The 27,118-nt window shown below is 41.0% G+C and overlaps 3 protein-coding genes and 1 long non-coding RNA gene across 8 annotated transcripts in view; 2 read left to right on the forward strand and 2 right to left on the reverse strand.

Moving 5' to 3' along the window:
* Window positions 1-966: 966 nt before the first annotated feature.
* gk5 (glycerol kinase 5) lies at window positions 967-12,345 on the reverse strand. 2 transcript variants are annotated; one of them, XM_082513159.1, is made up of 17 exons: window positions 12,278-12,345; window positions 11,649-11,946; window positions 11,469-11,562; window positions 10,874-10,949; window positions 10,673-10,766; window positions 10,351-10,482; window positions 8,344-8,419; window positions 7,887-7,948; window positions 7,723-7,796; window positions 6,635-6,695; window positions 6,276-6,402; window positions 6,101-6,205; window positions 5,849-5,943; window positions 5,370-5,473; window positions 3,856-3,915; window positions 3,428-3,561; window positions 967-2,835 (listed from the first exon to the last, which is right to left on the reverse strand). In XM_082513159.1, exons 2-17 carry the CDS (start codon window positions 11,772-11,774, stop codon window positions 2,663-2,665), a joined length of 1,593 nt encoding a protein of 530 aa, XP_082369285.1. In that variant the 5' UTR covers window positions 11,775-11,946; window positions 12,278-12,345; the 3' UTR covers window positions 967-2,662. The 2 variants fall into 2 exon arrangements, with proteins under 2 accessions (XP_082369285.1, XP_082369284.1); XM_082513158.1 differs by lacking the exon at window positions 12,278-12,345 and having other exon boundaries at window positions 11,649-12,271.
* On the forward strand, window positions 11,556-21,514 carry LOC309693695 (nucleolin-like). Of its 2 annotated transcripts, none has more exons than XM_082513160.1 (14): window positions 11,556-11,608; window positions 12,866-12,923; window positions 15,294-15,446; window positions 16,117-16,179; window positions 16,267-16,390; window positions 17,104-17,261; window positions 18,746-18,817; window positions 18,904-19,027; window positions 19,132-19,289; window positions 19,593-19,719; window positions 20,237-20,397; window positions 20,480-20,569; window positions 20,687-20,810; window positions 20,905-21,514. In XM_082513160.1, exons 1-14 carry the CDS (start codon window positions 11,588-11,590, stop codon window positions 21,038-21,040), a joined length of 1,569 nt encoding a protein of 522 aa, XP_082369286.1. In that variant the 5' UTR covers window positions 11,556-11,587; the 3' UTR covers window positions 21,041-21,514. The 2 variants fall into 2 exon arrangements, with proteins under 2 accessions (XP_082369286.1, XP_082369287.1); XM_082513161.1 differs by lacking the exon at window positions 11,556-11,608 and adding an exon at window positions 12,339-12,460.
* Window positions 21,515-23,494: 1,980 nt separating this feature from the next.
* On the reverse strand, window positions 23,495-23,981 carry LOC309693700. The gene is made up of 2 exons (XR_014272692.1): window positions 23,893-23,981; window positions 23,495-23,644 (listed from the first exon to the last, which is right to left on the reverse strand). It is a non-coding gene; the product is annotated as an uncharacterized lncRNA (long non-coding RNA).
* Window positions 23,662-27,118, forward strand: part of LOC309693691 (polyamine-transporting ATPase 13A3-like) — a 31,681-nt gene continuing 28,224 nt past the window's right edge. For 2 of the 3 annotated variants that reach the window (XM_082513149.1, XM_082513151.1), the window contains exon 1: window positions 23,662-24,430. In XM_082513149.1, the coding sequence (XP_082369275.1) occupies window positions 24,372-24,430 (59 nt within the window). In that variant the 5' untranslated portion in view covers window positions 23,662-24,371. Of the gene's footprint in view, window positions 24,431-26,048; window positions 26,131-27,118 lie in introns of those variants that run through there. The other variant, XM_082513150.1, reaches the window with a different exon arrangement.

The raw sequence follows: 27,118 nt of genomic DNA on the forward strand, positions 1-27,118 counted from the left end.
AAATCCTCGCGCCCTGTGGGAGTCCGTGCTTTGCTAGAAGATGACTGAAAGGAGGTTAGATGCCTGTGCATAAGGGGAGAAGTGGGGCTCAAACAAAAATCCGAAAGCTTAACTTCCAGCCCCCCCGACACTCTGCTGAACACTCCCAGTGTGTCACAGGGAGGGAGAGAAAAAGGGAGTTATATAATGACCCTTGATGCAGGGTTCAGTTCACGCGGGGGGAGGGGGACTGGAGTAGTGGTCGCACTACATACAGTTCCTGCTGTCAGCTTGAATTTGTTACAAGGCAAAGGGTGCACCAGGATTTCAGGCACAACACACACACACACACACACACACACACTTTACTGATTAGCGTGAGAGCCACCAGCAGCACTGATTGATGCTAGTCCTCTGTCACACACACACACACATTCGATTGCAAGAAAAGCACAGTGGCAATTAAATTATAAGAATTGAGTGAGAAAGCTGAGCTCGAGTTACAGTAGAAGAAGCATTTGTAGTGCTGTGGTGTTATGCAGACCATGGATCCGCATGATGTACACAAAAACTCACGACTGCTCTTCCTCCTGGCAAACACACACATACACACACAATCCTCCCATTGTTTAGGAAATCCCCCTTGTGCTCACTCAATTAGCACCCCCTTCGCCATACCAGCACCATGAGCACACACACACACACACTCCATTTGTTCTCTCAGTCACTCCATCCCCAAGCTGCCATAGCAACCCTCACAGCGAGGTTGCCCACATCAATGGGACTCAATCCCCAGACTCATCCGGCAGCCTGTGTTTCTGATAAACCCCCCCCCCCAAATCTCAGGCATGAGGCAGCAGCATTTCCCCAGAGTCCTTGTGGAGGTAAACACTTTCGGGCAGCATCTGCTCACTCACTCAACGTGTGTCACAGACACCTGTGCAGCTTGAGTGCGCAAGGCACCCAAATCACCACGACCACAACAGCTGATAATTCAGGTTTTTAATAGAAGCCCATCCCCAGCAACAAAAATGCTAGAGCTTCTCATCCAAATCTTTTTACAATTACACACATTGTATTCATCTGCTAGGCCCTAGCATGTTGGAATGACACGTGCCATTCAGAAACTGAATGAAGTACAAGTCATGTCACACACGTGAACTGGTGTTAACTTTAGGGTTAGGCACAGTATTACACTTTGCAAGAGAACAGATCATCACACGGGGGAGCAGAACAAGTCAGGAAAGACATTCACAGTTTAGATCTAGTTAGTCATTTGGGCTTCATCATAATGCGATCAGAATTTTAAACTATGTCATCAGAGTTCATCAAGTCGAGATCAAGACTCGAGTCAAAACATTATCATATGACATCCCCATGGTTGTACTCCACACTAACAAAGAATAATCATGAGACATGGACTGGTTTGAACCCCTTATGACCTCACTCACAGCAACAAAATAACAGATCAAAGCATCAAACAGTACAAAATTAGACATTTTTGTGTTTATTACAGTTAAATCTAATACTTTTTCCAGCTCTTGTTGCCAATCGAGAGGTATATAATCGACTAATTGGAAGCATAGAATTAACATTAAACACTTAACTCCAGTCAAATTCCCACATACAGAAAAACAAACACATACAATTCGTTTTTTGTTCTAGTCATATTTAAATCTCTGAATACAGCCACTGAATATAATTTGTTGATCACACAGTAATTAATTTAAAAAATAAAATAAAAAAAAAGGCATCATGTATGACTTTACGAGGTCAACGTTCAGATTTAAAATTGGGAGGCAGCTGCTGCAAAAGTGAAACATTAAGCTGCACATATCGGATCTGGGCTTCCTTTTGTGCAGTCTGAGGTGTCATGAACAGAGGCTCATGTGTGAATCTGGGATGAACGCTTTTAACTCTATAGCTGCTGATGAACATTTGGCATGCGGTTGCTATGGCGACCTCATGATTTTTAAAAAGCTGTAAAAGGTGGTCGTCAGCACCCCCATGTGGGAAAATGTAAAAATCTTATTTCCGCTGCGGAAAAAAAAAAAAACCAACCGACTGAAATATGAAGCAGCACCAGTGACGTCCATCCTGGAATGAATGAAATGTGCTTGTAAACCAGCTGCTGTGTGCAAGAAGAGGAAATCAAGTCAGGGAACAGCAACTCCTGTTTGTGGACAGCAATTCAAGGCTGTGGCTGGGGAATCCTTTGGCTTGGATCTGACCTGCACTGCTGTGTGAAGTTAGTACAAGCGTGCCTTCAACTGTATTAATCAGTGCTGCAGCATCATGTCAGTGCATTTGTCCTTTAGCTTTACATTAGAGGGGCACTTGGAGAGTGTATCCTATGACAAGATCAATGCCCTGCTGCGGTCCAGAACGGTTTCCTTCCTTAACTGTGCTACACCTCTTCAACAAGTTTCTAAAAACGAAGCTAGGTAGATTATGTGCAAACTTGCAGACAAACAAGTGGCTGTGAAAACAGATCTTGGAAAAATAAAAAAAAATCTGCTGTCATGTTCCCTAGGACGACTAAGTAACTGCTGGCAACGATGTTTTCCTTACATAAAAAAAAAAAATTAACAAAAATCATCGGTTTACTTTCAAATGTCATCAGATCTGACATCCCCATCCTTCATGGTCACCCCATGGACTCTCCGTGTGTGTGCTTCAAGTGTCAAGGCTTGTTGTACCAATTCATGGAGCGCCGCAGAGCTCTCTCCCAGCTCTGGAGGATGGGGACGTACTCCCCGTTTGGGCTGCCGGTGCACTCCTTGTCTGCACATCGGGGCAAAAACTCATCGTCTGCACTCTGCAGCTTTTTCAGCTCCTCGCGCGTCCTCCAGAAACCTGCGTACAACACCGACACAAATATAAATGCAGAATCTAGCACCGCATAAGGTACGCTGTGGTGCAAAAAGAGCAATAAATGCTGGACAAATGATCTAATTATCTACATCACTGTGGACTGATCCACTTAAAAGCCATGTTCCTCATGATTCATTTTATTTTTCAGTCGTCAGCACCACCTGCTTCTGGCCTGTTATGAAACAGCCACAACAAATCAGCCATATTTTCTGGTTGATTTGATTAAATGCTGACTAATATATAACAATCTAATTACATAATGTGAATAATTAAATGGAAAACAGGTTATGTAACAAACAGCAAGGCTTTTTGCCTCTCCTGCCAGAGTCAGCAGGAATAAAAATAGGACTTTTGATCAAAACTTTTCAAATGGGCCTGTCAGGAGCTGTAATATTTTTAGAGAAAAACCACAGTGAAAGTAAGACCAGAGTGTCAGAGCATGATAGATCACTCCGTTTGTGCTCAACGTCATTTCTAAGACATCTTATCTTCACACGGCCGTGAATCAAATGCTCCTTCAAAACATTCGACTACAGTGCAAATATTTGTTCTGTTTAAATATTTATTTCCATACCGACTTCAAGTCCAGCGACAAAAGCAGCCCCGAGACATGACATCTCATGGTGCTGGGGTCTGGCTATCTTTTTACCAAACAAGTCTGAGGTCAGCTGCATGACGAAGTCATTGGAGGAAACACCACCGTCCACCCTGAGAGAGAAAGGAGCCGAGCACTCAATTAGATTTTCCTTCACTTTACTGTAACAGTATCAGGGAAACATAAAGCCATAATGCAAAGTCAATAAAGAAATGAACTGCATGAGTGGAGGCAGAGAACACAAGAGTCTATTCTGTTACGCCCAGTTTGTTGGCTAAAAGACAAACACTAAAATAAAATATCAAACGGGTGTCTGGTCTCTGTATGAGTTAAATGCCAACACACAGAGTTTTTATTGCATGTACAGTTACTACCTTCAGACTGACGAGTTAAAAGAAGTACTGTACCTTATCTTTGTGATGGGAATACAGGTTTCTCTTAACATTGTCTCATACAGCTGCTTATTTCTGGAACAGAATGTAAATAAGCATGAATGAGAATAAACAGTAAAGCAATAAGGAAACTAGAGTGCTGTGCAATAGTCTTGAGCCACCCTCATTTCACTACGTTGGACTCGAAAACTAGGAAATTGGTGCAATCATACATGAGAATACAGCTCTTAAGGCAAAAGAAGAGTTTGTACAATCCCAGCGTGATTGTAAGTCTGACCACCGTTAATCTTCAACACAATTTTTAATCTCTTTAAACACTCTTCAGGAACAGTTCTCCACAAATAAATAAATGGTAAATGGCCTGTATTTATATAGCACTTTACTAGTCCCTAAGGACCCCAAAGTGCTTTACATATCCAGTCATTCACCCATTCACACACACATTCACACACAGGTGATGGCAAGCTACATTGTAGCCACAGCCACCCTGGGGCAGACTGACAGAGGCGAGGCTGCCGGACGCTGGCGCCACCGAGCCCTCTGACCACCACCAGTAGGCAACGGGTGAAGTGTCTTGCCCAAGGACACAACGACCGAGACTGTCCAAGCCGGGGCTCGAACCGGCAACCTTCCGATTACAAGGCGAACTCCCAAGTGTTAAGGATCATTATCAGGTTAGAAAATGAAGCCACTGAGGCTTTCCAGATTTTTAAAGATCTCTAATTCCACCGTCTGAAATTCAGCCCCAAACCATGACACAGTCTCTCCTGTGTTTTACAGATGGCTGTGGACACTCACCTCTCTCCTGAACTCCTTCATACATTTGGAACCAAAAATGCCAAATTTGCATTCATCACTCCATCGGACCTGTTGTGGCTGATTTTTACTCCAGTACTTGTGTAATTTGGCCTACCTCAGCCTTTCTTCCTTTTTGAAAATACATTTTTTTCTCATGTCTTCAGGACATGACTTTCAGATACACTGTATCTGCTAGATAGTTATTAGGTCGAACATTTCTTATTCTGTCCTCCACTTATCCAGTTTCCTCAACATTTCTAAGGATATACTTGCGCACTCTTCCAAAATATGCCAAGGTTTCAGCTAATAGCTCTTTGGGAGTTATTGTGTGGTGCAAAAATATTTGATGCCAATATAAGAAGTGTGTTATTTAACATTTTCATAGATTCTTCTACAGAAATTGAAAAAGATTACGCGTTTTTGTGACCAGCTGCTACTAACAAAGTTGTCTGCTATGAGTAGACACAACACTGGTTCCTCCCTTGAGTTAGGTGCCTTTTTAATACTTGAATGATTTACAGATCAGTTTTAAGCAGCTTACCAAAAACTCCAAACACGGCTAAAAATGGTCGGGTACAAGGACAGGACTGAGAAGGAGTTAAAAAAAAACAAAGTTTTTCAATAAAAAAAACTTTGAAACTTGCTCTTTGCTCTTGGAAGCAAAAATATTTACCAAATGAGTGATAGCTCAAGTCTTTTGCACAGTATTTAATCTTTTGAAAATGCCTCACCTGAAGGCGACTGACTCCAGAATGGCCCGGACCAGGTGGCGTTTAGTAGTAGATGGTTTTAGGCCCATGAAGGAAGCGCATGCTTTTGGATCATTCAGAGGAGCCTTTAATAAAACATTTACACCAACAGTTAATAAACTGCAGTCGTTAAAGAAAGGATGAAAGAAAAAAAAGGTCTCTAAACGGTCTTTGTGTCTTAAAGTCAAGCTCAAAAATTGTTGGTCAGCAGACGTGCTGTTACGCAGCTCCTGCAGGGTTACTGTCGAAAAGTAGCTTTTGCGTGTCTAACTATAAGCATTTAGCATCCAGCATAAACACTTACAAGGGCGAGTTCACAATGGAGGGCAGCAAAAAAAAAAAAGAGACACCATGTTACAGAGAGATAAATAAAATAAAGAAATGAATGAGTGTTGAGTTAAAAGAAACTACACGTAATAAGAAACACACGCTTACAGCAGAAAAACAAAAAGTGCACAGACCTGCAGGCCGCTGAAGGAAGGAACAAAACACACTCCATCTGAATCACTGACACTGTAAGCCATGGTGCTGGTCTCTCTGACATCAGAGAAGAGCTCTGAAACAGCACACACACAGGTGTCACACACAATCCCTGGTTCTGTCCGTCACTGCCACGCTCAGTGTTCAGTGTGGAAGAGGAAAACCGACTATGATTTAAAGATGGATGAATTAGTCCTGCGTGGTGTTTTCACACAATACGCCTCACTGCTCACCCAGCTTCTGTGCCCATTTGATGGCGGTCCCTGTGTCGGCTGCATTTCCCTCTGCCAGGTACACCACCTCTGAGCCGATCTTCCACCCCACAAGAGGATACAGACCTGTAAAGAGAGGTCAGAGGTTATGATTAGCCTGAATGGGTGAATATGAATGTATGTGTGGACTCTTTACCTGCTACAGATGTATGTGGTTTGCTCCCAGTGTTTATGTCCATGAAGGTGCCTGTTCCCATGGTGATCTTCACATCACCAACATCAAAGCAGCACTCTCCAAACATGGCTGCCTGTTGGTCTGCCATCTAAGGCACATGGACAGAGGAGATAATTGAAAGTTTTGATGACAATGAATGTTGAAAACTTGCAATTAAGGGAAGTGAAGTAGAGTGCAGGGATGACGTGCAATCAGCTGCTGATTAGCTAACTTTGCAAGACATCTTTGTTACAACATAATGGTGGTGAAATCCCAGGTTTAAGCAGTTAGAGGTTTGCAATGCAGACAAGAGATTGTGTGACGGTCAGATGTTGACTCACCACTGACATGATAGGAATGGGCACGCCAAAGATGGATGGGTCTGTGGAACCAAAGTCATGGCTGTGGTGTCAAGACAAGAAACCGGAGAAATCAGACACAATGCATCACGATGCTTCCTTCTCTCACCCCAAGCGGTCGTGGCTGGGGCCGCCCCTCCCTGAGCCTGGCTCTGCTGGAGGTTTCTTCTCGTTAGAAAGGAGTTTTCCCTTCCCACTGTCTCTAAAATGCTTGCTCATGGGGGGAGGGGTCATATGATTGCTGGGGTTTTCTCTCTATGTACTATTGTAGGGTCTACCTTACAATATAAATCACCCTGAGGTGACTGTTGTTGTGATTTAAATCAAATTGAATTGAATCGTCTCACAGTCTCTTTCAGAGCTTTACTCTAAAGGCAAACTGAAGGCAAAGGACATAACGAGATGCTCCGCTTTATGCTTACTGTATATTGCAAAGGTTGGGTTTAATTGAATCTTTAATTATAACTCTCTAACTAACATATTGAAGTGACTGTTGACAGTGTACATTTTCAGTCAGTGCATTTGAACTTTAATGTATACATTTTTCTTATGCACACACATGTTTGCTTCCACCAGCTGCAAGAAAGCAAACATGTGAGTCACATTAAATGTGATCATGTGGGATTGTGGCACACACTCAGTGTTTCTCAAGAAAAATCTTTTAGAGAAAAAACAGAAACAAAATGAACACAATCTCTTTTCCCCCACTTCCTTGCATATTATAACACTGTGCATGGATAAAAGTTGGGACCCATTGATCTATATATAAATAGGTATAAAAAGAAGGACTCTTGGATTCTCTGCCAAAGTCAGCGTCTCATATGGAACCGCATTAAACATTGATAGGTTCTTCCTTTATTGATACTCACTGTCTCCACAAAGTTTCATTAAATTTAGACAGATAGACTTTGAATCAAACAAAAAGACAAACAATAACAAAAACAAGCATGTCTCAGACTCAGCAGGGACATAAAAAAAACATAGAATACAAAGACAAATGTGATCATGTTTATTAATATGAGCGACTTTTGCTAAAACATGAACAAACTGGAAGCGAATGGTCCACTCACCCTGTATTTTCTACTTTGGGGAAAATAGAGAGCGGCAGGGACACAAGAGAGGAAAGAAACCCACTCCAGCACATCTATGAAACAAGTCACATTACAGGGATATAAAAAGACAAACTCAAACCAACCACAGAATAAACAGTAAATAATTATGACTGACACCAGACCTGATAAGAGTCGAAAATCCCTGTTGAACTGGCATTAGAGTAATCGGTGGCATGCAGGTGTCCTGAAACAGATTAGGAGATGCATATAATCATTCTCTAAAAGAAAGGTTAATTAACAAAAAACTCGAGCTGCTTGTCACTTTTCCAAATCTCCTCCCCAGGAGTGAGCCGAAACATTCCTGAGGAATTTCAGCCAATCAGTGACTCAGTAGGATTGATAAGACAAAGGACATTCTGTCTGGGGATTATTATCCTGTTAGGAACTGTACAAAAATCACAGTTCACTGCACAAATCTTATATTACTGAACTTGTTTTAGATGTCACTGAGTTCAAGAGACTAAACGAGAATAGCTAGAAAAAAAAACTCTCCCCTGAAAGGAAAGAAAAAAAGAAAAAGTGTTTTTAGTCTAGGCTTACTCGATGTCTGGGAAACCAAGCTAAACAATGCAAACCCACCTTTTGTGAGTTTAAACAGGAGCCAGCTGTCTATTGTCCCAAAGCAGCAGTAACCTTCATCTATTGCTTGACAAACCTGAAAGAAGAAAGAAACACGACGAGGCTGAAAACAGAAGAATGCTGTGGGCCATCTAATACTGAGGCTTCTCCTTTCCTTTTTTATTAATCAACTCTTTGGTTCATAAGGGCATCAACACAAGTTTATTTTTACATAAATAAAAACCTCCCTCCTGGGGCGTAGCATGTTTGTGTTTCTTAAGAGGGACAAGCTGGGAGCGAGGGTTCTGCGCAGCATCTCAAGCGTAATTTATGTTCCTGTAAATGTGTCAGTCTGCGTACACGTTTCTGTTCGGACAGCGAGACCTGAAGGCTTTTCTCCCATCACAGCCGTGCTCCCATGCAGTCCTCCAAAATCCTAACTGCATGTCGCTGGATGCTGAATGCTGATTGGTTGATAAGTGGGCCAGAGCAGGAAAGCGGAGTACACCGGGAACGGGAGAAGCATAAAAAAAACAACCAAACGAACAAACACAAAAAAACGTAAAAAAAAAATAATAATACAGAAGCTTTGAGAGTGGCTGCAGTGGACTCTTTGTTTGACTTCAGCGCTTTGTATATTTGAACCTTGCTCTTCCCTGCAGGTGGCTGACGGACCACAAACAGCACACAGCAATCAGCCCACAAACCAGTTATACCACATACTTTGTATTCTGCCTCCATTAACAACAGAGTTCTCTGTAGGTAGACGGGCCATCCCCTGATTGGCGGTGGACTGTGAACATGCAAAGCATAAATTCCGCTTTAGCCGAGCTGTCCTCGGACTTTACTCTTCTGGACAGAAATCTCTGATGTGTCCTCAATCTACTGGAGCCACTCATCCACTTTTAGGGTTATAGCTCCTGATGCTGGTGTTACCACTGGGACCATTTTGAACTGTATCTTCCACATCTGGTCCAGTTGTTCCTTCAGCCACTGGCACTTCTCTGTTTATCTCAGAATCTGGTGCTTAGGGTTTGCTCTTCTGCCACCATTATCAGAGCTTCTGTGCTGTCCTTAAAGCCAACATTTTTCTAGCCCCTGCTGGGATTTCTTGATGTCAGCCACTTCCTCTACCTGTCGATGGTACATCCCAATGCAGGCTTTTGGTCTTTTACAATGCTTCTTCCTCCTTTCCCTCACCATCATCTTTCTTCAACTGCCTGAAGTATTCTTCATCTCAAGTGGAACCATCTTCCTAACCTACTCATGCATCCTCCGTCACCGTCTAATCCTTGCCTCACCTCTTTCCGCTACTTGCACAGCCTCAGGGTGTCAGATTTTGGGTGGAGACCTCCGTCCATTGTGAGCAGGTTTTTTGTGTCTTGACATATCAGTGTATCTCCTCCTGTTTAATATTACAGTTGAGTATTAAATGACTTGTCTTAGATCTTCATTGTGGAACCCAAAGGACTGTGGGTACTTGTAGCTGTTCTATGTGCTTGTCATCCTGCATTCTCGAAAACCTTTTGGTGTGGATCACCTTCCCACACTCTGACACCACTGAGTCACACTTATTCAGGCTGAGGATCAATGAGTCAATGTCTCACTCATGCCGGTTGTACAGCTTGATGTTATCCATGCACAGGAGATAGCTGATTATTACTCCACAAATCTACTTTGAATATGTATTAAAAATACATACAGACTAGTGGTTGGAAAATCCTTTACAAATGGTAAATAGTTATTTATTCTCTTATACTGATGGTAACAACTGTAAGAGTCTAACCCTAACCCTTAATAGTAATGAATGATTTGTTATATTCCGTCAAATATGAGGGAACTTCAACTTTTCAGTGCATTCACTGTTCCTGAATTCATCGTTTAGTTGTGATTTTTCACACATAAACAAATTGTTTGATTGCAATTAAACAGTGGCCCACATTGTTCCCAGTTGTTATGCATGCAAATGTGTGCAACTGTGTTACTCTACTTTTGAGCACAAGCCCGTTAGTTAACCCTTCCACGCACCTGTTTGTAATGTGTCAAGACCCAGACGAGGCGAAAAGTGACATGCTGAGTGGAGAAGACGATGAGACTTGCTGCAAGCAACCGTTTCTGCCTGGTAACAAAGTAGAGGACCTTCATTGCACCATGGATTGCCTGAGATTTTTGTAAAAACAAACAAACAAATAAGATGGATAAACAAAAAGCACATCCAGCACTGGTTGAAAAGAATTTTGAGTTTACATGGGAACATCATATTTATTTGAAATTTTTTCCTGCCTTTGCCTTTTAAAGTCCAATCTATTGACTAAAGATCATGAAAGATAGAAATGGGGAGCAGCCTCACTTTCATGGTGCAGGATCTGTTCCAGGACTTCACCAGGTCTGCAGCTCTCTGATCCTGCCAGCTGATGAAGTTGTGGAAAGGAACCCCAGTTCTCCTGTCAAAGCGGAGGAGGAGATGAGAAACAAGCTAGAGGAAAAGCCAGCGTAGGGCATGAATTATTCAAAGATGTGCTAAAGTAGGTATGTGAGCAAAGCTATTCACCTGTCCCATGTTGTGAAGGTACTGCGCTGAGTGGAGATCCCAAGGGCCTCTACCTGGTGCATTTGTATTCCTGCATCTATATGATCAGGACAGCAACACGAGCACAAAACGGTTAGGCAGAGAAAAAGAAGGACAAGGATCGTTTTTCTAAAAAAATTCCAACATAAGACATTCACATTGCAGTAAATGATTAAAAAAAAAAGAACAATTAAAAAAAATCTAAAAGCCAAGTGTGCTTAACTGGAATATCAGTATATGATCTTTCGCACGCAATTTTCTCTTTGACAACAAAACTAAATGAACTATGGGAAACTTCGGTAGTGTTTTTATCTATTATGCTTGTATTACAACATGCCTAGAAATGGTTACAAAGCCATTTCTAAGGCTTTGGGACTCACTGAACCACAGTGATAGCCATTATCCACGAGATTTCCAAGGTACCCTGACCTAGTGCAACAATGGCAAATAAAAGAGTTTATCTTTAGATTCAAGTGTGACCAATATACAAAAAACCTTAGAAATCAGGAAGGGGACAAACACTTTTTCATGGCACATCTCCGGATTGACATAAAAGTAGGAATTGGAGCAGATGTACCTTGCACGGCTCCTTTAACCACAGAGATAAACCCTTTCCACAGGTCATCTGGGTCCATCTCCACATGTCCTACCTCTGGATAGAGGAGCACAACCTGGGGAAAGATCAAGTTTGTGTGGATGCTGCATTTAATTTACCAAGTAGGTGGTGAGGAATTAAAAAGGCAGAACAGATGAATACCTTTGTAGAGCATGATCCTCGGATCTTTGCCTCCTTGTCATAGACGTGGCATCTGATTGACGTTGTGCCCACGTCCACCGACAAAATGTAGCTTTCCTTCTTGAAACCGTTCCTGTGGCTCCCCATTGTGGGAAAGTGTGTCCTATTTTGTCTCAGTGCTGTCCCACGCCATTTGTGATCAACTCATTGTGGTCTTGTGTACAACCTGAATTGCTCGTTTAATCCGATAGTAGCTTATCTGCACCGGGTTTCGTGTTGGGACTGTAACTCCACCTTTGGACTCGGGTTCCAGTTCAGCCTGTCTGAGTCAACAGATTGCTACAGCCTGATTTTCCAGCAGAGCAAACATTCGCATCACAAATTTTTGTAGCTAAAAGTGAAAATGGGTCCAAAGTTTGGCTGGAGCCGAAATGCTTTTCACAAGTTCACCAAACTCAAAAGTTAAGCTAGGGCTAACTGGCTAGAAGACATTTAAATAGTAATTAGCTTCCCCAAATCTGTCTAACCGCTTTATTCTAACCTTCTCTGTTTCCGGGATCTACTCCCCTCACCGTGCGGTAGCGCAAACGGTAGTCTAATTATCAGCAAGGAATAACGAAAGTAGTAGTCGTAAAACCGCGTAAACTTACCCGAAAGCGTGTTTCTGTGCGGGCATCCGTAGAGTACATCGTACGCATGCGCAGTACGGTACTCAAGTCCGGTAGCATGTGGATGTTTTCATCCTAGCACGCGTGTATGGTTCTGACTGACGCTACAATTGTTTCAGCCTGTGATTTTGTGCTATTTAAAGGTTTAATATGGCAAAAACAGACGTAAGAGTTATACCGCATTTGTGCAACTTACACAAACAGGCTTTGATGTGATAATAATGCATTGTGTTAAGCGTTTATATCACGTTGTTTTTTGGGGTCAGTGCGAACTCAGGAGCTAGCAGTCGGTTAACTTGTGAATTATCATAATTAAAATTGTACAAAACATGAGTCTGATTATAGTCGAGTACTCGGATATAATACCGTTATTACATTAGAAAGGCCAGCTATTTAGGGAAGAGTTAATTTTTCTGTCTTTAATGATAAAAATGCTAAAAGTAACACGAACATCTCTGCCGTTAGCACAGTGTTTTGTCAGACATCGCAAAGGAATTTACAGACTTCAAGTTGGGTTTTTGGTAAACGTAAATGGTAAATCGTTCACTGAAACTGTTGTGTTTGTTTCAGGCTACGAGACGGAGAAAAAAACAGAGCAAAGTTGTACAAGAGGACACAGCTGACACTGGCAAGTAAATCCCTATTAATATGTAGAAATTCACAGTAAACATAACTGTTTGAGCTGAATAATGTTAGTAACTATAAGTCCTTCAATCTTTATGATCTCAGCGGACACTTTATAAGGTACAACTGGCGTATAGTTTTGCCTGCACAACTAACTTACTGTTTTGTGGCACAGATCCAACAAGGCGATAGATACATTGCTCAGAGATTTTAGTCCATATTGATATGACAGCATCACGCAGTTGCTGCAGATTTGTTAGTTGCACAGTTGATGTGAATCTCCTGTTCTACAACATCCCAAAGATGCTCTTTTGGATTGAGATCTGGTGACTGTGGAGGCCATTTGGGGAGTGCAATGAAATTACTGTCATGTTTAAGAAAGCAGTTTGAGATGATTTGAGCTTTGTGACATGGTTTGTTATGCTGCTGACAGCAGCCATCAAAAGATGGATACACTGTGGTCATAAAGAGATGGACATGACCAGAACAATATTCAAGTAGGCTGTGGTGTTTAAACAGTCCTCTGGTACTGGTACCAAAGTGTGCCAAGAAATTATCCCCAACAACATTAAACTACCACCCGCAGCCGGAAATTGTTGATACAAGGGAGGATGGAGCCATGCTTTCATGTTGTTTATGTCAAACTCCGTCCTTTCCACCTAACTGTTGCTGCAGAAATAGAGATTCATCAGACCAGGCAATGTTTTTCTTACTTCTATTTTTCATTTTTGGTGAGCTTGTAGCCTCAGTTTCCTGTTGTTAGCTGACAGGAGTGATACCCAGTGTGGTCTTCTGCTGTTGTAGTCCATCTGCTCCAAGTGTCAAGATGTTGTGCTTTCAGAGGTGCTCGTCGGCATTTTCCTGGTTATAACAACTGACTATTTGTGTTAATGTTGACATCTTATTATCTTAAATCAGTCTGGCCATTTTCCTCTGACCTCTGACCCCAACAAGGAATTTTGACGCAGAGAACTGCCGCCTACAGATATTTTCTTTTTCAGACCATTTTCTGTAATCATAGTGATGATTATGTGGGAAATTAATAATTAATCAGCAGTTTCCACTCAGATCCACCCATCTGGCATGAGCAATCATGCGACATTCAAAGTCACTTAAACTTCAAGTTAAGATGACTTTACGTTTCCCAATTCTGGTGCTCGGTTTGAATTTGAGGGCGATCGTGGCTCAAGAGTTGGGAGTTCGCCTTGTAATCGGAAGGTTGCCGGTTTGAGCCCCGGCTTGGACAGTCTCGGTCGTTGTGTCCTTGGGCAAGACACTTCACCCGTTGCCTACTGGTGGTGGTCAGAGGGCCCGGTGGCACCAGTGTCCGGCAGCCTCGCCTCTGTCAGTGCGCCCCAGGGTGGCTGTGGCTACAATGTAGCTGCCATCACCAGTGTGTGAATGTGTGTGTGGATGGTTCAAGGTTCAAGGTTCTTTATTTGTCACATGCATAGTTATACAAGTATAACACACAGTGAAATGTAACCGGAGCGGAGCGGTCAGGAAGGCGTCTGGACGTGGCCGCGCCATCTTGTTATCATGGGTGGATGACTGGATATTGTTACAGATTCAATATATTGGGGATGGATACAAGAGGAAAAGCCAAAAGAACAACACTGGTCCAGCCGGGTTGAGTCAAACGATGATTTTAATGATCACACGCGTGGGAGATGGACACCGTACGCAGACAGCATCAGATCTCAAAATGGTGGAGCATTGATCAAACTCTTATAGCCTCTAGTGGCCCCCACCTAATCATAAAAGCCTAAACATTCACATTCTTTCTCTCACACAGCGCCTAAGCTACGACCTTGGCTCCCTGTTTATCTGCTCCTGCTGAGATGGGGCAGAAAACTCCAGTATGTTCTGTTCTCTTCTAATCAGACAAATAAGGCGATGACTTTCTGCGAACAGTATTTCTTATAACTCAGCAGTATAATGCATCATAAAACAATATCATTCATTCACAATAAATCAGCAGTCTAATGTAATGCAAATCAGTTTAACAAATGCAATAGTTATCACCTTCTTCTAATTCAGGAGAATAATGCAAACTAAAACTACATAATAATTCACAATCTTTAATTAGGGGTCTAACATGGCATAAAATAATATTATAATCCCACAATATGTAAAGCGCTTTGGGGTCCTTAGGGACTAGTAAAGCGCTATATAAATACAGGCCATTTACCATTTCAGCAGGACATCTGGATCATGTCCACCTGCCTAAATTCAACAGCGGTGCTGCCATGTAATATTTGATTAGATATTTAGTGGACAGTTGGGCAGGTGTACCCACTGAGGTGGCCGGTGAGTTACTGTCACACAGGGTGTCTGCACTTGAGCTGTGTGAGTAATTAAAATATCTTTTCAGATCGTCAGACGGACACTGTGATAAAAGTTAAAGGAAATGCCCCCACAGTAACTGTATCCTGGAAGAAGAAGAATGAGGAAGGAGAGGATGATGACACACAAACGACACTTGATGCAAGCGATCAGATGACTGCCGAAAAGATGACTGGTTGTGGTAAGGATGTTCACTGGATGTTACTGCTGCATGACCAAAATCTTTCAATATCCTTTCTCCTCTGAAGTGTGCATGTGTAATAATATAAAATAATAAAGTCTATCTGTTGCATTTCATACAAGATTTTTAGAGCGCTGCTTCCGATATGAAACACGAACCCCTTCCACTGATGTCACAAAAGATCCAGTCACAACAGTTAATTTACAGCATCTTTAAATGATGGCAGGTCTGCTTTTACTAGATGAAGAGACCCCAATCGACCCCAGCCTTTGTCAAAGTATTTTCAAAGACATAAATATTATTCTTCAAATGATAAAAGCTATTGCATGCTATAAAATTGTGATAACAGGCGTTTAAGACCAAACCCTCCAGAGACCATGAAGCCTTAGCTGGCAGAAGTAGTTGTGTTTTATTGGCTGTGGCTCAGGAGGTAAAGCGGGTCGTCTGCTAATCATAAAGTTGGCGGTTCACTGCCTGCCTCCTCTGGTTTTCATGTCGGAAGTGTCCTTGGGTTGGATACTGAACCCTAAGTAGCCCACACTGCATCCATTCACCCAGTAACCGTGTGTGTGTTACTGGGTGAATGAGGCTTTTGGTAAAAAATGTTCTTAGAGTGCAGTTAAAGTAGAAAAGTCCATTTAACATCTGTAATACTTTCTGTCCTGTGCAGTAAATGGGAAACAAAAAGCAGTTAAGAATCGCCCATCCAAGAAATCTAAGGTGAACAACGATGGTGAGGACTCATCTTTATCTTGTACATTACCTCGTATTCCTGGAGAGGCTTCGCCTTCACATGTTTCATCCCTTTATTCTTCTTTAGGATTTCGTATTTGTGTTGGCAACCTGAACAAAACTAAAACCTATCAAGAAGTCAACGTGTCACTAGAAAAATACTTCATGTCGCAAAGCCTTCTGTTTCAAGACATTCAATTAGCCCAATCCAGGTGAGTGTTTCTGTTTGTTTCTTTGTTTATGTGATTTGTTTTTTTCATGTTAAGTCCTCTAAAAGGTGTGATGAAAAACCTCTTTGCCTGTGAAAGCAACAAATGTGCCTGATCTGAATTTAACGGTCTTCTCCTGCACTGTGGGACAAATTCCAGTGTTATTTTTAGGTTGCTGTGAAAGTCCTGTGTGACTTCTTGGAAACGTATTTGCATTCTCAAAACTGACCTAAAATTTGCACAATATTCATCTTTTGTGTTAACGTAACTTAACAGTTTTGCTGACGGACATTGCTCATAAAAGGAGCCGACTTTTTGGTTAAATCACAAAGACAAAAATGTTCAGCATGTAGCTGCTGTGTTAAATCTAAGCTGTAAGTTCATGGATAAGGAGAAAGGCGGTTCGTCCTGAGCTGTGTCAAGGAGAGCGGTGATGATCAGTGAGCAGCAGTATGGCTTCATGCTGAGAAAGAGCACTACAGATGTGGTGTTTGCTTTGACAGGCTGACAGTTGAGAGTGCATTATAACTTGTCAGGTTAACAAGTTGCATATTTAACACTTCATAAAAGCCCCCAAAAATTAGCAATGTGGAAAATGAAAGTATGCACAAGAAAAACATCAAAACCTTTTCTTTGCCCCTCCTAAAAAATATTTTCTGTGTTTTGTAAATTTTGCTGCTAGATGAAATAACTGATATGAATGTGTGCTGTTGTAGGAAACATGCTTTTCTAGATTTGGCCACCGAAATGGACTTGACGAAAGCGTTGGCGTTAAATGGAGAGATCCTTCTCGATAAGCCAATGAAAATCACCAAAGTAAAGATCAGAAGTGAGGACAAGGCGAAGGTGAACGCACGCTCACTGGACAAAAAAGGTAAAATAGTACTGTTAATTGATATCAGACATGACGTTTCAGACATGAGTTTTTCATGGTTGTTTATTCTTAAATAATCTTCATTTGGTTCTTATTTAGTTTATTTAATTTTTCTTGCAACATTTCCTTAGTTGTTAGTTTAATTTGCTGTTTTTATTAAGAGTTTTATTGTCTCATAATTTCCTCTTTGCCTGACTTCTGCATCTTTCCTTTATGTCAAGTTTACTGTTGTCTTTGTTTTGCTGTTTAGTTACAGTTCTCACTTCCTGTTTCTTTTTGATAGTCACTTCTTTTGTTTAGCATCTACGTCCTTTGAAAAATTCCTGATAATTTGCAGCTGTGTTTAGTTGCCTTCCTGTTCCCCTTTCCCTCATTACTGTCTGTGTTTTTATAGTTTCTCTCTGTCATTATATTAATGCTGCTATCCTGTATATATTGTACATACTATTGTTTGAGTACTTACGATTGTTTTTTTTTGTACTTTTTATATTTTACATTTATATTTATTATTGAAACTTGCACCAAGGGAGTGGCACTCCAATTTCATTGTACTCTGTACAATGACAATAAAGGCTATTCTATTCTATTCTATTCTATTCTATTCTCTCCTCTTGGTTGCTTGTTGTCTCATTGTGCCATATAGCGTTAAATGAGAGGACTCAAATACACTCTCTGCAGACAGACTTAGGCTACGTCCACACATACCCGGCTATTTTTGAAAACGCAGATTTTTCTATGCGTTTGCGCCTTCTGTCTACATGTAAACGGCGTTTTCGGTCACTGAAAACTGAGATTTTTAAAAACTCCTGCCAGGGTGGATATTTTCGAAACCCAGTTTTTGCATTTACGTGTGGACGAGGTAAATGGAGAAAACGCAGCGTCAAAGGTGTGCGCATTTTTTGACGTCACACTGTGCGTCACGTTATTGTTTCGGTGAAATGAATATATACAATGGCGGACGTAGACAAAATACAGTTAATTTTACTCTCTGCAGTGTTTAAATGCTTACATATGCATACACATTCTGCTTCTATGCGCCATCTTTGTTTACGCTTTCCCACCCAGGCTTATTGACTTCTGATTGGCCAACATTTCTACACGGATAGGAATATAGCGCCACCTGCTGCTTTGGCATGTTCCTAGCAGCGTTTTCCTTCATTTCTGCGTTTACGTGTGGACAGGATTATTTTTTAAAACGAAAACAGAAAATCTCCGTTTTCAAAAATACCCGTGTACGTGTGGACGTAGCCTTAGTAAAAAGAAAGCACCGCTGTATTGGTGAGGTGGGTTGTCCAAAGAAAATGACAACATCCTCACAAATTCCATCAAAGAAAAAAGTAAACTTAATCCAAAAATCAGGACTCAAATTACTAAAGGAATAGAAGATGAAAAAATAAATAAACAAGAATACAAAGTCCATAAGCTGAAAAACCTTGACCAAAACCCAGGACGATGGCGGTTACCACATTTTCTATCTCTTGCAGTAAATGGTAAAAGGAAGGCAGAAACCGTCATTGAGGATTCCCCATCAAAGAAAGCAAAGCGCATCAATGATGGTATGAACTCATTACTGCTTGTCTTGTAAGATATCCAGTGATCCTGAAGACGCCTTTACACATCTCGCTGCTTTATTCCTCTTTAGGATTTTGTCTTTTCGTTGGAAACCTCAACAGCTCTAAAAATTCTGAAGAACTGAAAGAGTCACTAGAAAAATATCTCATGTCACAAAATCTTCTGTTCAAAGACATCAGATTGGACCAATCCAGGTGAGTATGTTTTCTTAATTTATGCTTTATTTTTTTATTTTCATTTTATTTATTTATTTATTGCTGCTACATAAAGTACATAAAGTGATTTTCTGCTGTTACAGGAAACATGCATTTGTAGATTTGCTCTCAGAAATGGACCTGACTAAAGCCTTGACATCAAATGGGGAGGTGCTGCTCGATAAACCAATGAAGATCGCCAAAGCAAAGATCAAAAGTGCAAAAAAAGTGAAGGTGAAATCTCCTGAACTAAAAAAGCAAGGTAAAAATGACCAAATAGATTTGTTTAATGTGCGTTGATTAAATTAATGAACTTCTTATCGAACTTTAAGAATGTGCATTTGTCACATAGTATAAGAGATGGATCTGGCCTCTGGTAGTGAAAAACCAATGTGGAAGTTCCTTGAGCCTTCCAGTCCTATAGGAATCTGTGGCAATGGTCATTAGCAGGAACCTTTGTAAACACTTTCTTAGTGAGTTTAAAATATAAAACATTGTGAGGATCAAAATAGTAATATAAGCTTTATATATTTAAAAAAAGTGGAACTTTCCTGTATTTTTGCAGCCAGAGATGCCAGATGTTTGTTTGTAAAGAACTTGCCTTACAACGTAACGAAGGAAGACATTCTGAAGGTCTTCCACAAGGCCATCGCCATCCGGTTTCCTGGTGGAACTGAAGGCCCAACCCAAGGGTGAGAGTTTTGAACAGGAAGTTGTCAGATGAGGAAGTCATTCATTACTTGTTTATGCTTTGAAAGGGGGACCTATTATGCTTTCATGTTAGAATGGTGGAAGTTTATATTAAAGCTGAGATTCTAATGATGAGGTCATAATGTGTACAAGTAATCCCTGTGAGCTAAAAGTTGAAGCTTGAATCTGCTTTAAACTCGTAGTATGATGACGCCACCAAGAGGGGATATCCTTATATGGTCCTCTTGCAATGGCTATGGCAAAAGCCCCACCCACCTGCTGTTTAATCCTTTTGTTTATGACGAAGAGCCAATCAGAACCAGGTTAGCATAAAGGCTGTTAGTGAATGCGCTAAGGCTTAGTATTAGATCATTAATGGTATTTTTAAAAGGGAATCAGGCAAAGCTTTCTACGAGAGTTCAAAGAGATAACATTAAAGATATTAAGCTGAAAATTAATATAATAGGTGCATTTTTAAAGATTGTTTATAACAAGTGAAATGTCTTTATTTTTCAACAGAATTGCCTTTTTGGAGTTCAAAAACACAAGCATTGCTAGGAAGGTACAGAAGCAAAAACAAGGAGTGACGATCCAAAAGAGGGTTTTGATTTTGAACTGTGTAGGAGAAAAAGGTGCTTGTAGAGTCACTAAAGCTGATGTGGAAAACAAAAGGAAAAAAGGTAAGTGAAATCAGTGAAGCTGTTTGAATATTCTTTTTTAGTAAATTTAATGTGGACTTTGCATGTTCTGACCTCCTTACAGATAAAAAGGCCTTGCAGTCATCCCAAAATATTGAGGCCGGCAAAAAAGAAGCCAAAGAAGAATCGTGTGAAAAGCCAGAGAAAGCAAAGGGTATCATCTCATTATCTTGATGTTTTCAGATTGGCTGCTTGATTACAGAAGTGTGGCGTTTGTGATGTCAGTTTGAGTAAAACAGCGGCGTTAAATTATTAAATGTTTCTTTTCTAGTCCTGTCAAAAACACTGATCGTCATGGGCCTCGCTGAGAAGACGAGTCCAGAGATGCTCAAAAGTGTCTTTGAAGGAGCCGTCAACGCAAGAGTCACTGTAAATAAGAAAGACGTTTCAAAGAGGTCTGTAGTGCGAAGCTGTCTCTTTACTGTGTTAACTGCTTAAACTGAGTTCACGATTCTCACTTGGATGCATTTTACATTTCATTTTCGTCAGGTTCGGCTTTGTGAACTTTGGCAGCGATGAAAGTTGCAAAGCTGCTAAAGAGGCTATGGAGGACTGCGAGCTAGATGGCTGCAAAGTGACTATCGCTTATGCATATCCCAAGGGTAAAAAAAGTCGGCGAGCCTAAGGAGGCTTGGAGGGGGATCCCGATGGAAAGTCTGCAGGTCTGTAAGCTGGCAAAGAAGGAAGAAAGTTGACAGGTGGAAGAGCGAGGACAGGAGGAAAGACGTAACCTACTGCCTCATAAAATGCTCATTATGGAGAGGTCAGCAGACTATAGTGTAGACTGTGTGATCACACACAGAGGGATGAAGTCCCCTTTAGCTTCACTGTAGCGCTTTACTGTCTTTTACTTCATTGTTTTGTTTTTGTTTTGCTTCTTTGCTCAAACCCTGAATTAAATCCACTGTAGTCCACAGAGTTTTTCTTCTTGTTTGTTAGTGAGTACAACTTGATGATGCTATCTTCACTTTGGGTTAGATTTTCTACACCGACATGAAAAGTATGTAAAGAATAATGTACCTAATTCAATTCCAGTACCAAAAAAGTTGGGCCACTGTGTAAAATGTAAGCAAAAAAATAAAATCCAGTGATTTTCAAATCTCGTAAATCTATATTTTATTCAGAGTAGAACAATTCAGTTCATTTTTATTTTTATATATCGCCAAATAACAACACAGAAAAAGAACATAGAAAACCTGTCAAATATTTAAACTGAAGACATTTATCATTTTAAGAAAGAAAAATCTGTTTGAGTTTGACGGCAGCAACGTGACATGTTCGTGTTTACCACTGTGTAGCATCCTGTCTTCTTTAAGCAACAGCGCATAAACATCTGGGAACTGAGGAGACCAGCTGCTGAATTTGGGAGAAGAATGTCGTCCTATTGTTGTCTCGGTGATTGTAGCTGCTCAACAGGCCAGTCCAGATCGTCACTATGGAGCTGCGCTGCTGTAATAGATGCAGCACGCGCTTTAACATTATCCTGCTTAAGTATGCAAGACTTTCCCTGAAAAACACGTCTTCTGGATTGGAGCATATGTTGCTCTAATACCTGTATATAGCTTTCAGCATTGATGGTGCTTTTCCTGATGTGCAATCTGGCAGTTCCAGAGCACTAATGCACCCCCATACCATCAGAGCTGAACAGTAGTGCCGCCTGAGGTCCATTCGCAGATGGTGTATTATAGTTTGCACACACACAGATTTCTCCAGATTATTTTGAAGATATTATGTACTGTAGATGATGAGATATTTAAAGAATAGAGAATTTCAGAACGGTGAACCTCTGCCCGTCTTTACGTCTGAGAACTTCTGCCTCTCTAAGATACTCTTTTTAAACCAAATCACGTTACTGACCTGCTGCTGATTAACACAATTCATTTTAAATTGTTCCTCCAGGTGTTTCTTTTTAGTACCGCTTAATCTTTTAGCCTCTTGTTGCCCTGTTCCAATGCTTTTAAAACATAAAACTCCCATAAAATTCAAAATGACATCATTTTGCACTTGGTGCTCACTATGGACCGACTTTGTTTTAGACAATCATTCTGTGCGTCCTTCTGATGATCTGATGACTTTTGCAGGTTTTAACAAGCGCTGTGCTCGCTGCTGGGTTCGGCATTCTGAGGGAAGAATAGAGCAAAGCAGGCAGAGCTTTAGTAGATCTGCAGAGCTTTTTGGAGTAACACTAACAAATTTAAGCTGTTTACACACATTGCTGACCCGCAACAAGCTACATGACTGAGCTGTGCCTAGCTTGCACTTTGCTTGGTGCTGGGACAGACTGCTGTGGCACAGTGAAAAATGACATTGCACAACATGTGCCAGACTACAAATGGAAAGCTTGCAGTACTACAAATCTGCAGAATCATATGTAGATATATTCAAGACAACAGACTAAGACTGTTCAGCTATTCAGCTATTTAATTCAGCTATTATTAAACTTAAACTAAAACCTGTCCAGATAAGGATTTAATTTGGAGTTTACTTTTTTATCATTTTGTGCTTTGACCTAAATTTTAATTGGCTATTTAGCTTTGATTCAGATCAAATGGAAACTAAGTTAATGTATATGTTTGTTTCAGGAAAAGGACGCAGAGGTGGATCGCAGGATGCTGAACTTTGCATATATGACTTCTTTTCTCTTGATTTAATGTGAAGCCTGTGTGTTTCTGTAAAATGGTCAATACTCGTGCATCTGACAGCTTTAAATTCAGTTGTCATATTTTGCACTTTAAACCGTTCATCTTATAAATATATAAAAACTCATGAAAGAAGCCCGCCTTGTTGGCACTCATGTAACGTCATTTCATGTCAAAACGTCTGTGAAGGTTCTCAGTCATCCAGGTCATCGTAGTCAAAGGAGCTATTTCCAAGCAAAGGAGCTTCTTTCCAAGCTCCTTTGACTTCATGTCAAAACGTTTATTACGATTTGATAAGATGATGAAATAGATTTTTGAAACAAAACCAAGTTTTTTTTTGTGTGTGTTTTATTTTTTATTTATTTATTTATTTATTTTTCTAAATGACATCAGAAACAGCAGTATGCGACATTACGTGATGGCAGAGCTTCAGTTCATCCTTTGTCATTTTTTTTTTTTTTTTTTTAATAAATAGGACAGGGGGAATGAATGAGAGAAAGAGGGGGAGAGAAAGAAAGAAAACCACAGGGGAGAAGAGACGGTGAGAAGGGGGGGAAGAGAGAGAGAGAAAAAAAGAACTCCTGGGTCACCTGTATGGAGAAAAAAAAAAAACAAACAAACAAAAAAAACAAACAGAGGAGACAGCAAACAACAAAGAGCAACATAATAATAGAGAAAACAAAGCACCATCACAATAAACTAGCTAGTCATAGATATCAATATTTACTAAGTAATAAACGATATTGTGCAGCACGCAAGATAGACAGCGCACAGTGTGCTTTGAGGCAGCAGCCAAGAAAGCTTTAGTCCGCGTCTGTGAATACCCATGTGTGCATACCTGTGTGGATCAGCATGCTTGCATTCCAAAGGTTTCTCCATGTAATGATCAGCTAGGGAGTGTGGGGGGGCCACAGCCCCGTCCTCCAGGGTGTGAAGCGGTTGTGTTTTATTTTTAACATCTGCAATAAAGAGATAAAAGGTTAACTTGGTGAAACTTCTTAGCGGCCTCCGTCCTGAAACAACACCACCCTCACGGCTAAACGTGCCCCAATATCAAACCACGAATAACCAGTCTGAATACTGCGAGTCAGCCTTGCACACGATTCGTTGCAACTTGCAGAAATTCGCCCCAAAAGCGGTGTCCTTCAGTGACCTCACATCCTGTTTTCCCCACTTCCTTGTAAATGGACCGGTTTGGGACGGTCCGGGTCGCCTCGCAGCGTGGATCTCTTGCTGTGTCCACCGCGCGTTTCTCCAGACACTCGCTGCACGATCCGCAGTGTTTGCGGGCTGCAGAGGGCATCCAAGCAAACTTTAATGCAGCAGCTCCACCATGCAGGGGCTGATCTGATCCAGCAGAGAGAGTGGAGGCATCGGTAAGTCGGCAGCTCGCATGAATCCACGCTCGTTTACGCGATGATTGTAACGTTTTTGGACGCTTTCAGCAAAAAATGCGCCAAATCTCAGTTTAGCGACAGCTTGCGAAACTTTTTTACGACTTTGAGCCATGTTGGTGAAAGTTAGAGAGACTGGAAAGTGCTTTGCGTCCACTGATCATGCCCGATAGGCTGTGATTTAAACCGTGGAAATCTGTGTTTTTTCTGCTCTTACACTCAAACATCAACAGTTGAAATTTTCGCATTTAAAGCAGCGCGTTTATCGCTTTGGTTGTCGGATTTGTTAAATATGGCTCAAGTGGGGCTGGCATGTGGTGGAGACACCTTTTAGAGGATTCACACACCTGGGTCTGTGTGGGCTGCATGTGCTGAAGGGTTTAAGCTGTCATGTTGCACATGTGTACTTGAACAGCTCGGCTAAATCCCTGCTACACATTCAGGACTGGCTTTGATTTGATTTGGACACTCCAATATATTTAAGATCAAGCCATTGCTTACATAGAGTGTCAGATTCTTGCAGAGTGCAGCAGTGTTTCAGTTTTATTTATTTCATATCTGCCCCTACAAGTTTTCCTGGCACAGAGAAGCACCGTGTGTTCACTTTTAGTGACTTTTTAATGGTGATAAAGTGGTTTTATATACAGATAAAGGGAAAGTTAAAGGAAAAGCCAATATAAAGGCTGTTGGTAAGGTGTTTGGACAGAACTGCTTTTATGCACATCTGCTGGTTGTCCACAAGCTCCACTGGAGGAATTAACAACTTTAGCTAAAAGATATTGTCTCATATCAGATCTGATAACTATGAAGGGTGTAGTTTATGATTTCTATCCTTATCAAATCTGGAAGAGACCAATCTCATCTCTTATCGTCTTCATTTATGCACTCTACTTGGTTTCTGCTCCTTTACCATGAATTTGTGCATGTGTGAGTTCAGTCTGTGGCAGTGCTGAGGTGTTACTGAAGCCCAGGTTGCTTTGATAGTGGGCTCCAGCTCCCCTTGTTTTTGGGTTGTCTCACCTTCTTCTATAGATTCTTTGTGGTGTTTGAATCAGGTGAGTTGGCTGGCCAATCAAGCTCTAATAGTAGATGGCTGTGTTGACCTTGAATCTGATAAAAAATAAAGTGGACCAACCACCACCGATGCCAGCAGATCACAGACTGCAGAAACTTTACACTGGATTACAAACACCTCGGGTTCTTTGCCTCTCTGCTCTTCATCCAGACTCTATGCCAAATTTACTTCTGTTTTAAAAGAGGATTTTGGACCGCTGAGCAGTTCGTTTTCTCGTTAGCTCAGGTAAGACATTTCTGAATCCCTGGTTCAGGTGTGGCTTCCTATTATGACTCTCGTCGCTCCTTTCCTGAGGACCTCTGTTCCCGGTGGCTGTAGATGCAGACACCAGTCTAAGTTCACTCCTCTTGAAGCTCTCCCAAGTTCTTGAATTAACTTTTCTTCACAGTCACCTTAAGGCTGAAGGTGCTTGTGCGCCTTTTCCCTTCCAGTCAGCTTTCTGTTGATGTGCTTCTATACCGCACTCTGAGAACAGCCAGCCTTTTCAGCTGTGACCTCCTGTGGTTCACCCTGCTCGTGGAGGATGTCGATGATCATCATCTGGGCAACTGTGAAGTCAGCCGGCTTCCCCATGATTGTGGTTGCGTGTACTGAATTAGACCAAGAGGTACACAGTATTATTCACCCAAACCCCAAATGAAATCTTTGAATACTTTTCATTCAATAATTCTTTGAGCTGTAAACTCTGAGTTATCACATTGCAGTTTCTGTATAGCGAGTCTAGAATACGTAACAATTTCACTTTCTTAAATAACTGAGAGAAAACTTTGAATTTTTCCAAAGATATTGTGAGTTTTTGAGATGCATCTGATCAGAGCTGATCAAAGCTGAGGTCTATTTGTTTTCCTTTTTTTTTTTTTTTTTTTTTTAATTAAAATTTTCCATGGAATAAAAAATGCACTTTAATGTTAAACCTTTAAATCAAAATTGCAAAGAGTGCTAAATGAAAAAGTACATTTTAAATATTAAGTACTGTATTACAGACATGGGCCAGGTCAGGCGGATGACGCACACAAAACTGCAGCTGTGACTGTTTTTGAACTTAACAATAGTGCAAAGGTTTCTGTGTATATTGCGGCCTATCATGCACTGATTGTTGCTTAATACTATTCTTATATTTATTATAAGTAATTAACAGATGTGTTTGGACTGGGGTCATGCAGAGTGAGTAGGATTATGATGTGCAGATTGCACACTGTCTGTTTTTATTACATTCCTGATTATTGATTTGATAGATAAATAAAGCAAGTGTATAAAGTGCTTCGAGTCATATTGAGTGCATCAACAATACTGTTCCGGCAAACTTGAAAATCGGCAACATTAAGAATGAACTGTCAGGACTTAATGAAGGTAGATGTTTGCAGAAGAATCACAAGAGGCTTGGAATACGTTGGAGCATTTTTCAGTTCAGGCGGGTTCGGTGACAGATCTTTCTTCCACACAGACACCTCATCGGTTATCTCACGGATAAGATTTTTGTCCTTGTCGTGATGTTGTTTGACTTGTATCTAACTTTATTTTCATCTCCAATGATGAAAAGCCAAATAGGAAAAAAAAATAAATAAATAAATGGCTGACTTCATTATTAGTTTAGG

This window comes from Aulonocara stuartgranti, assembly GCF_965226115.1.
Source record: "Aulonocara stuartgranti genome assembly, chromosome: 18".
Taxonomy (NCBI): Eukaryota; Metazoa; Chordata; class Actinopteri; order Cichliformes; family Cichlidae; genus Aulonocara; species Aulonocara stuartgranti.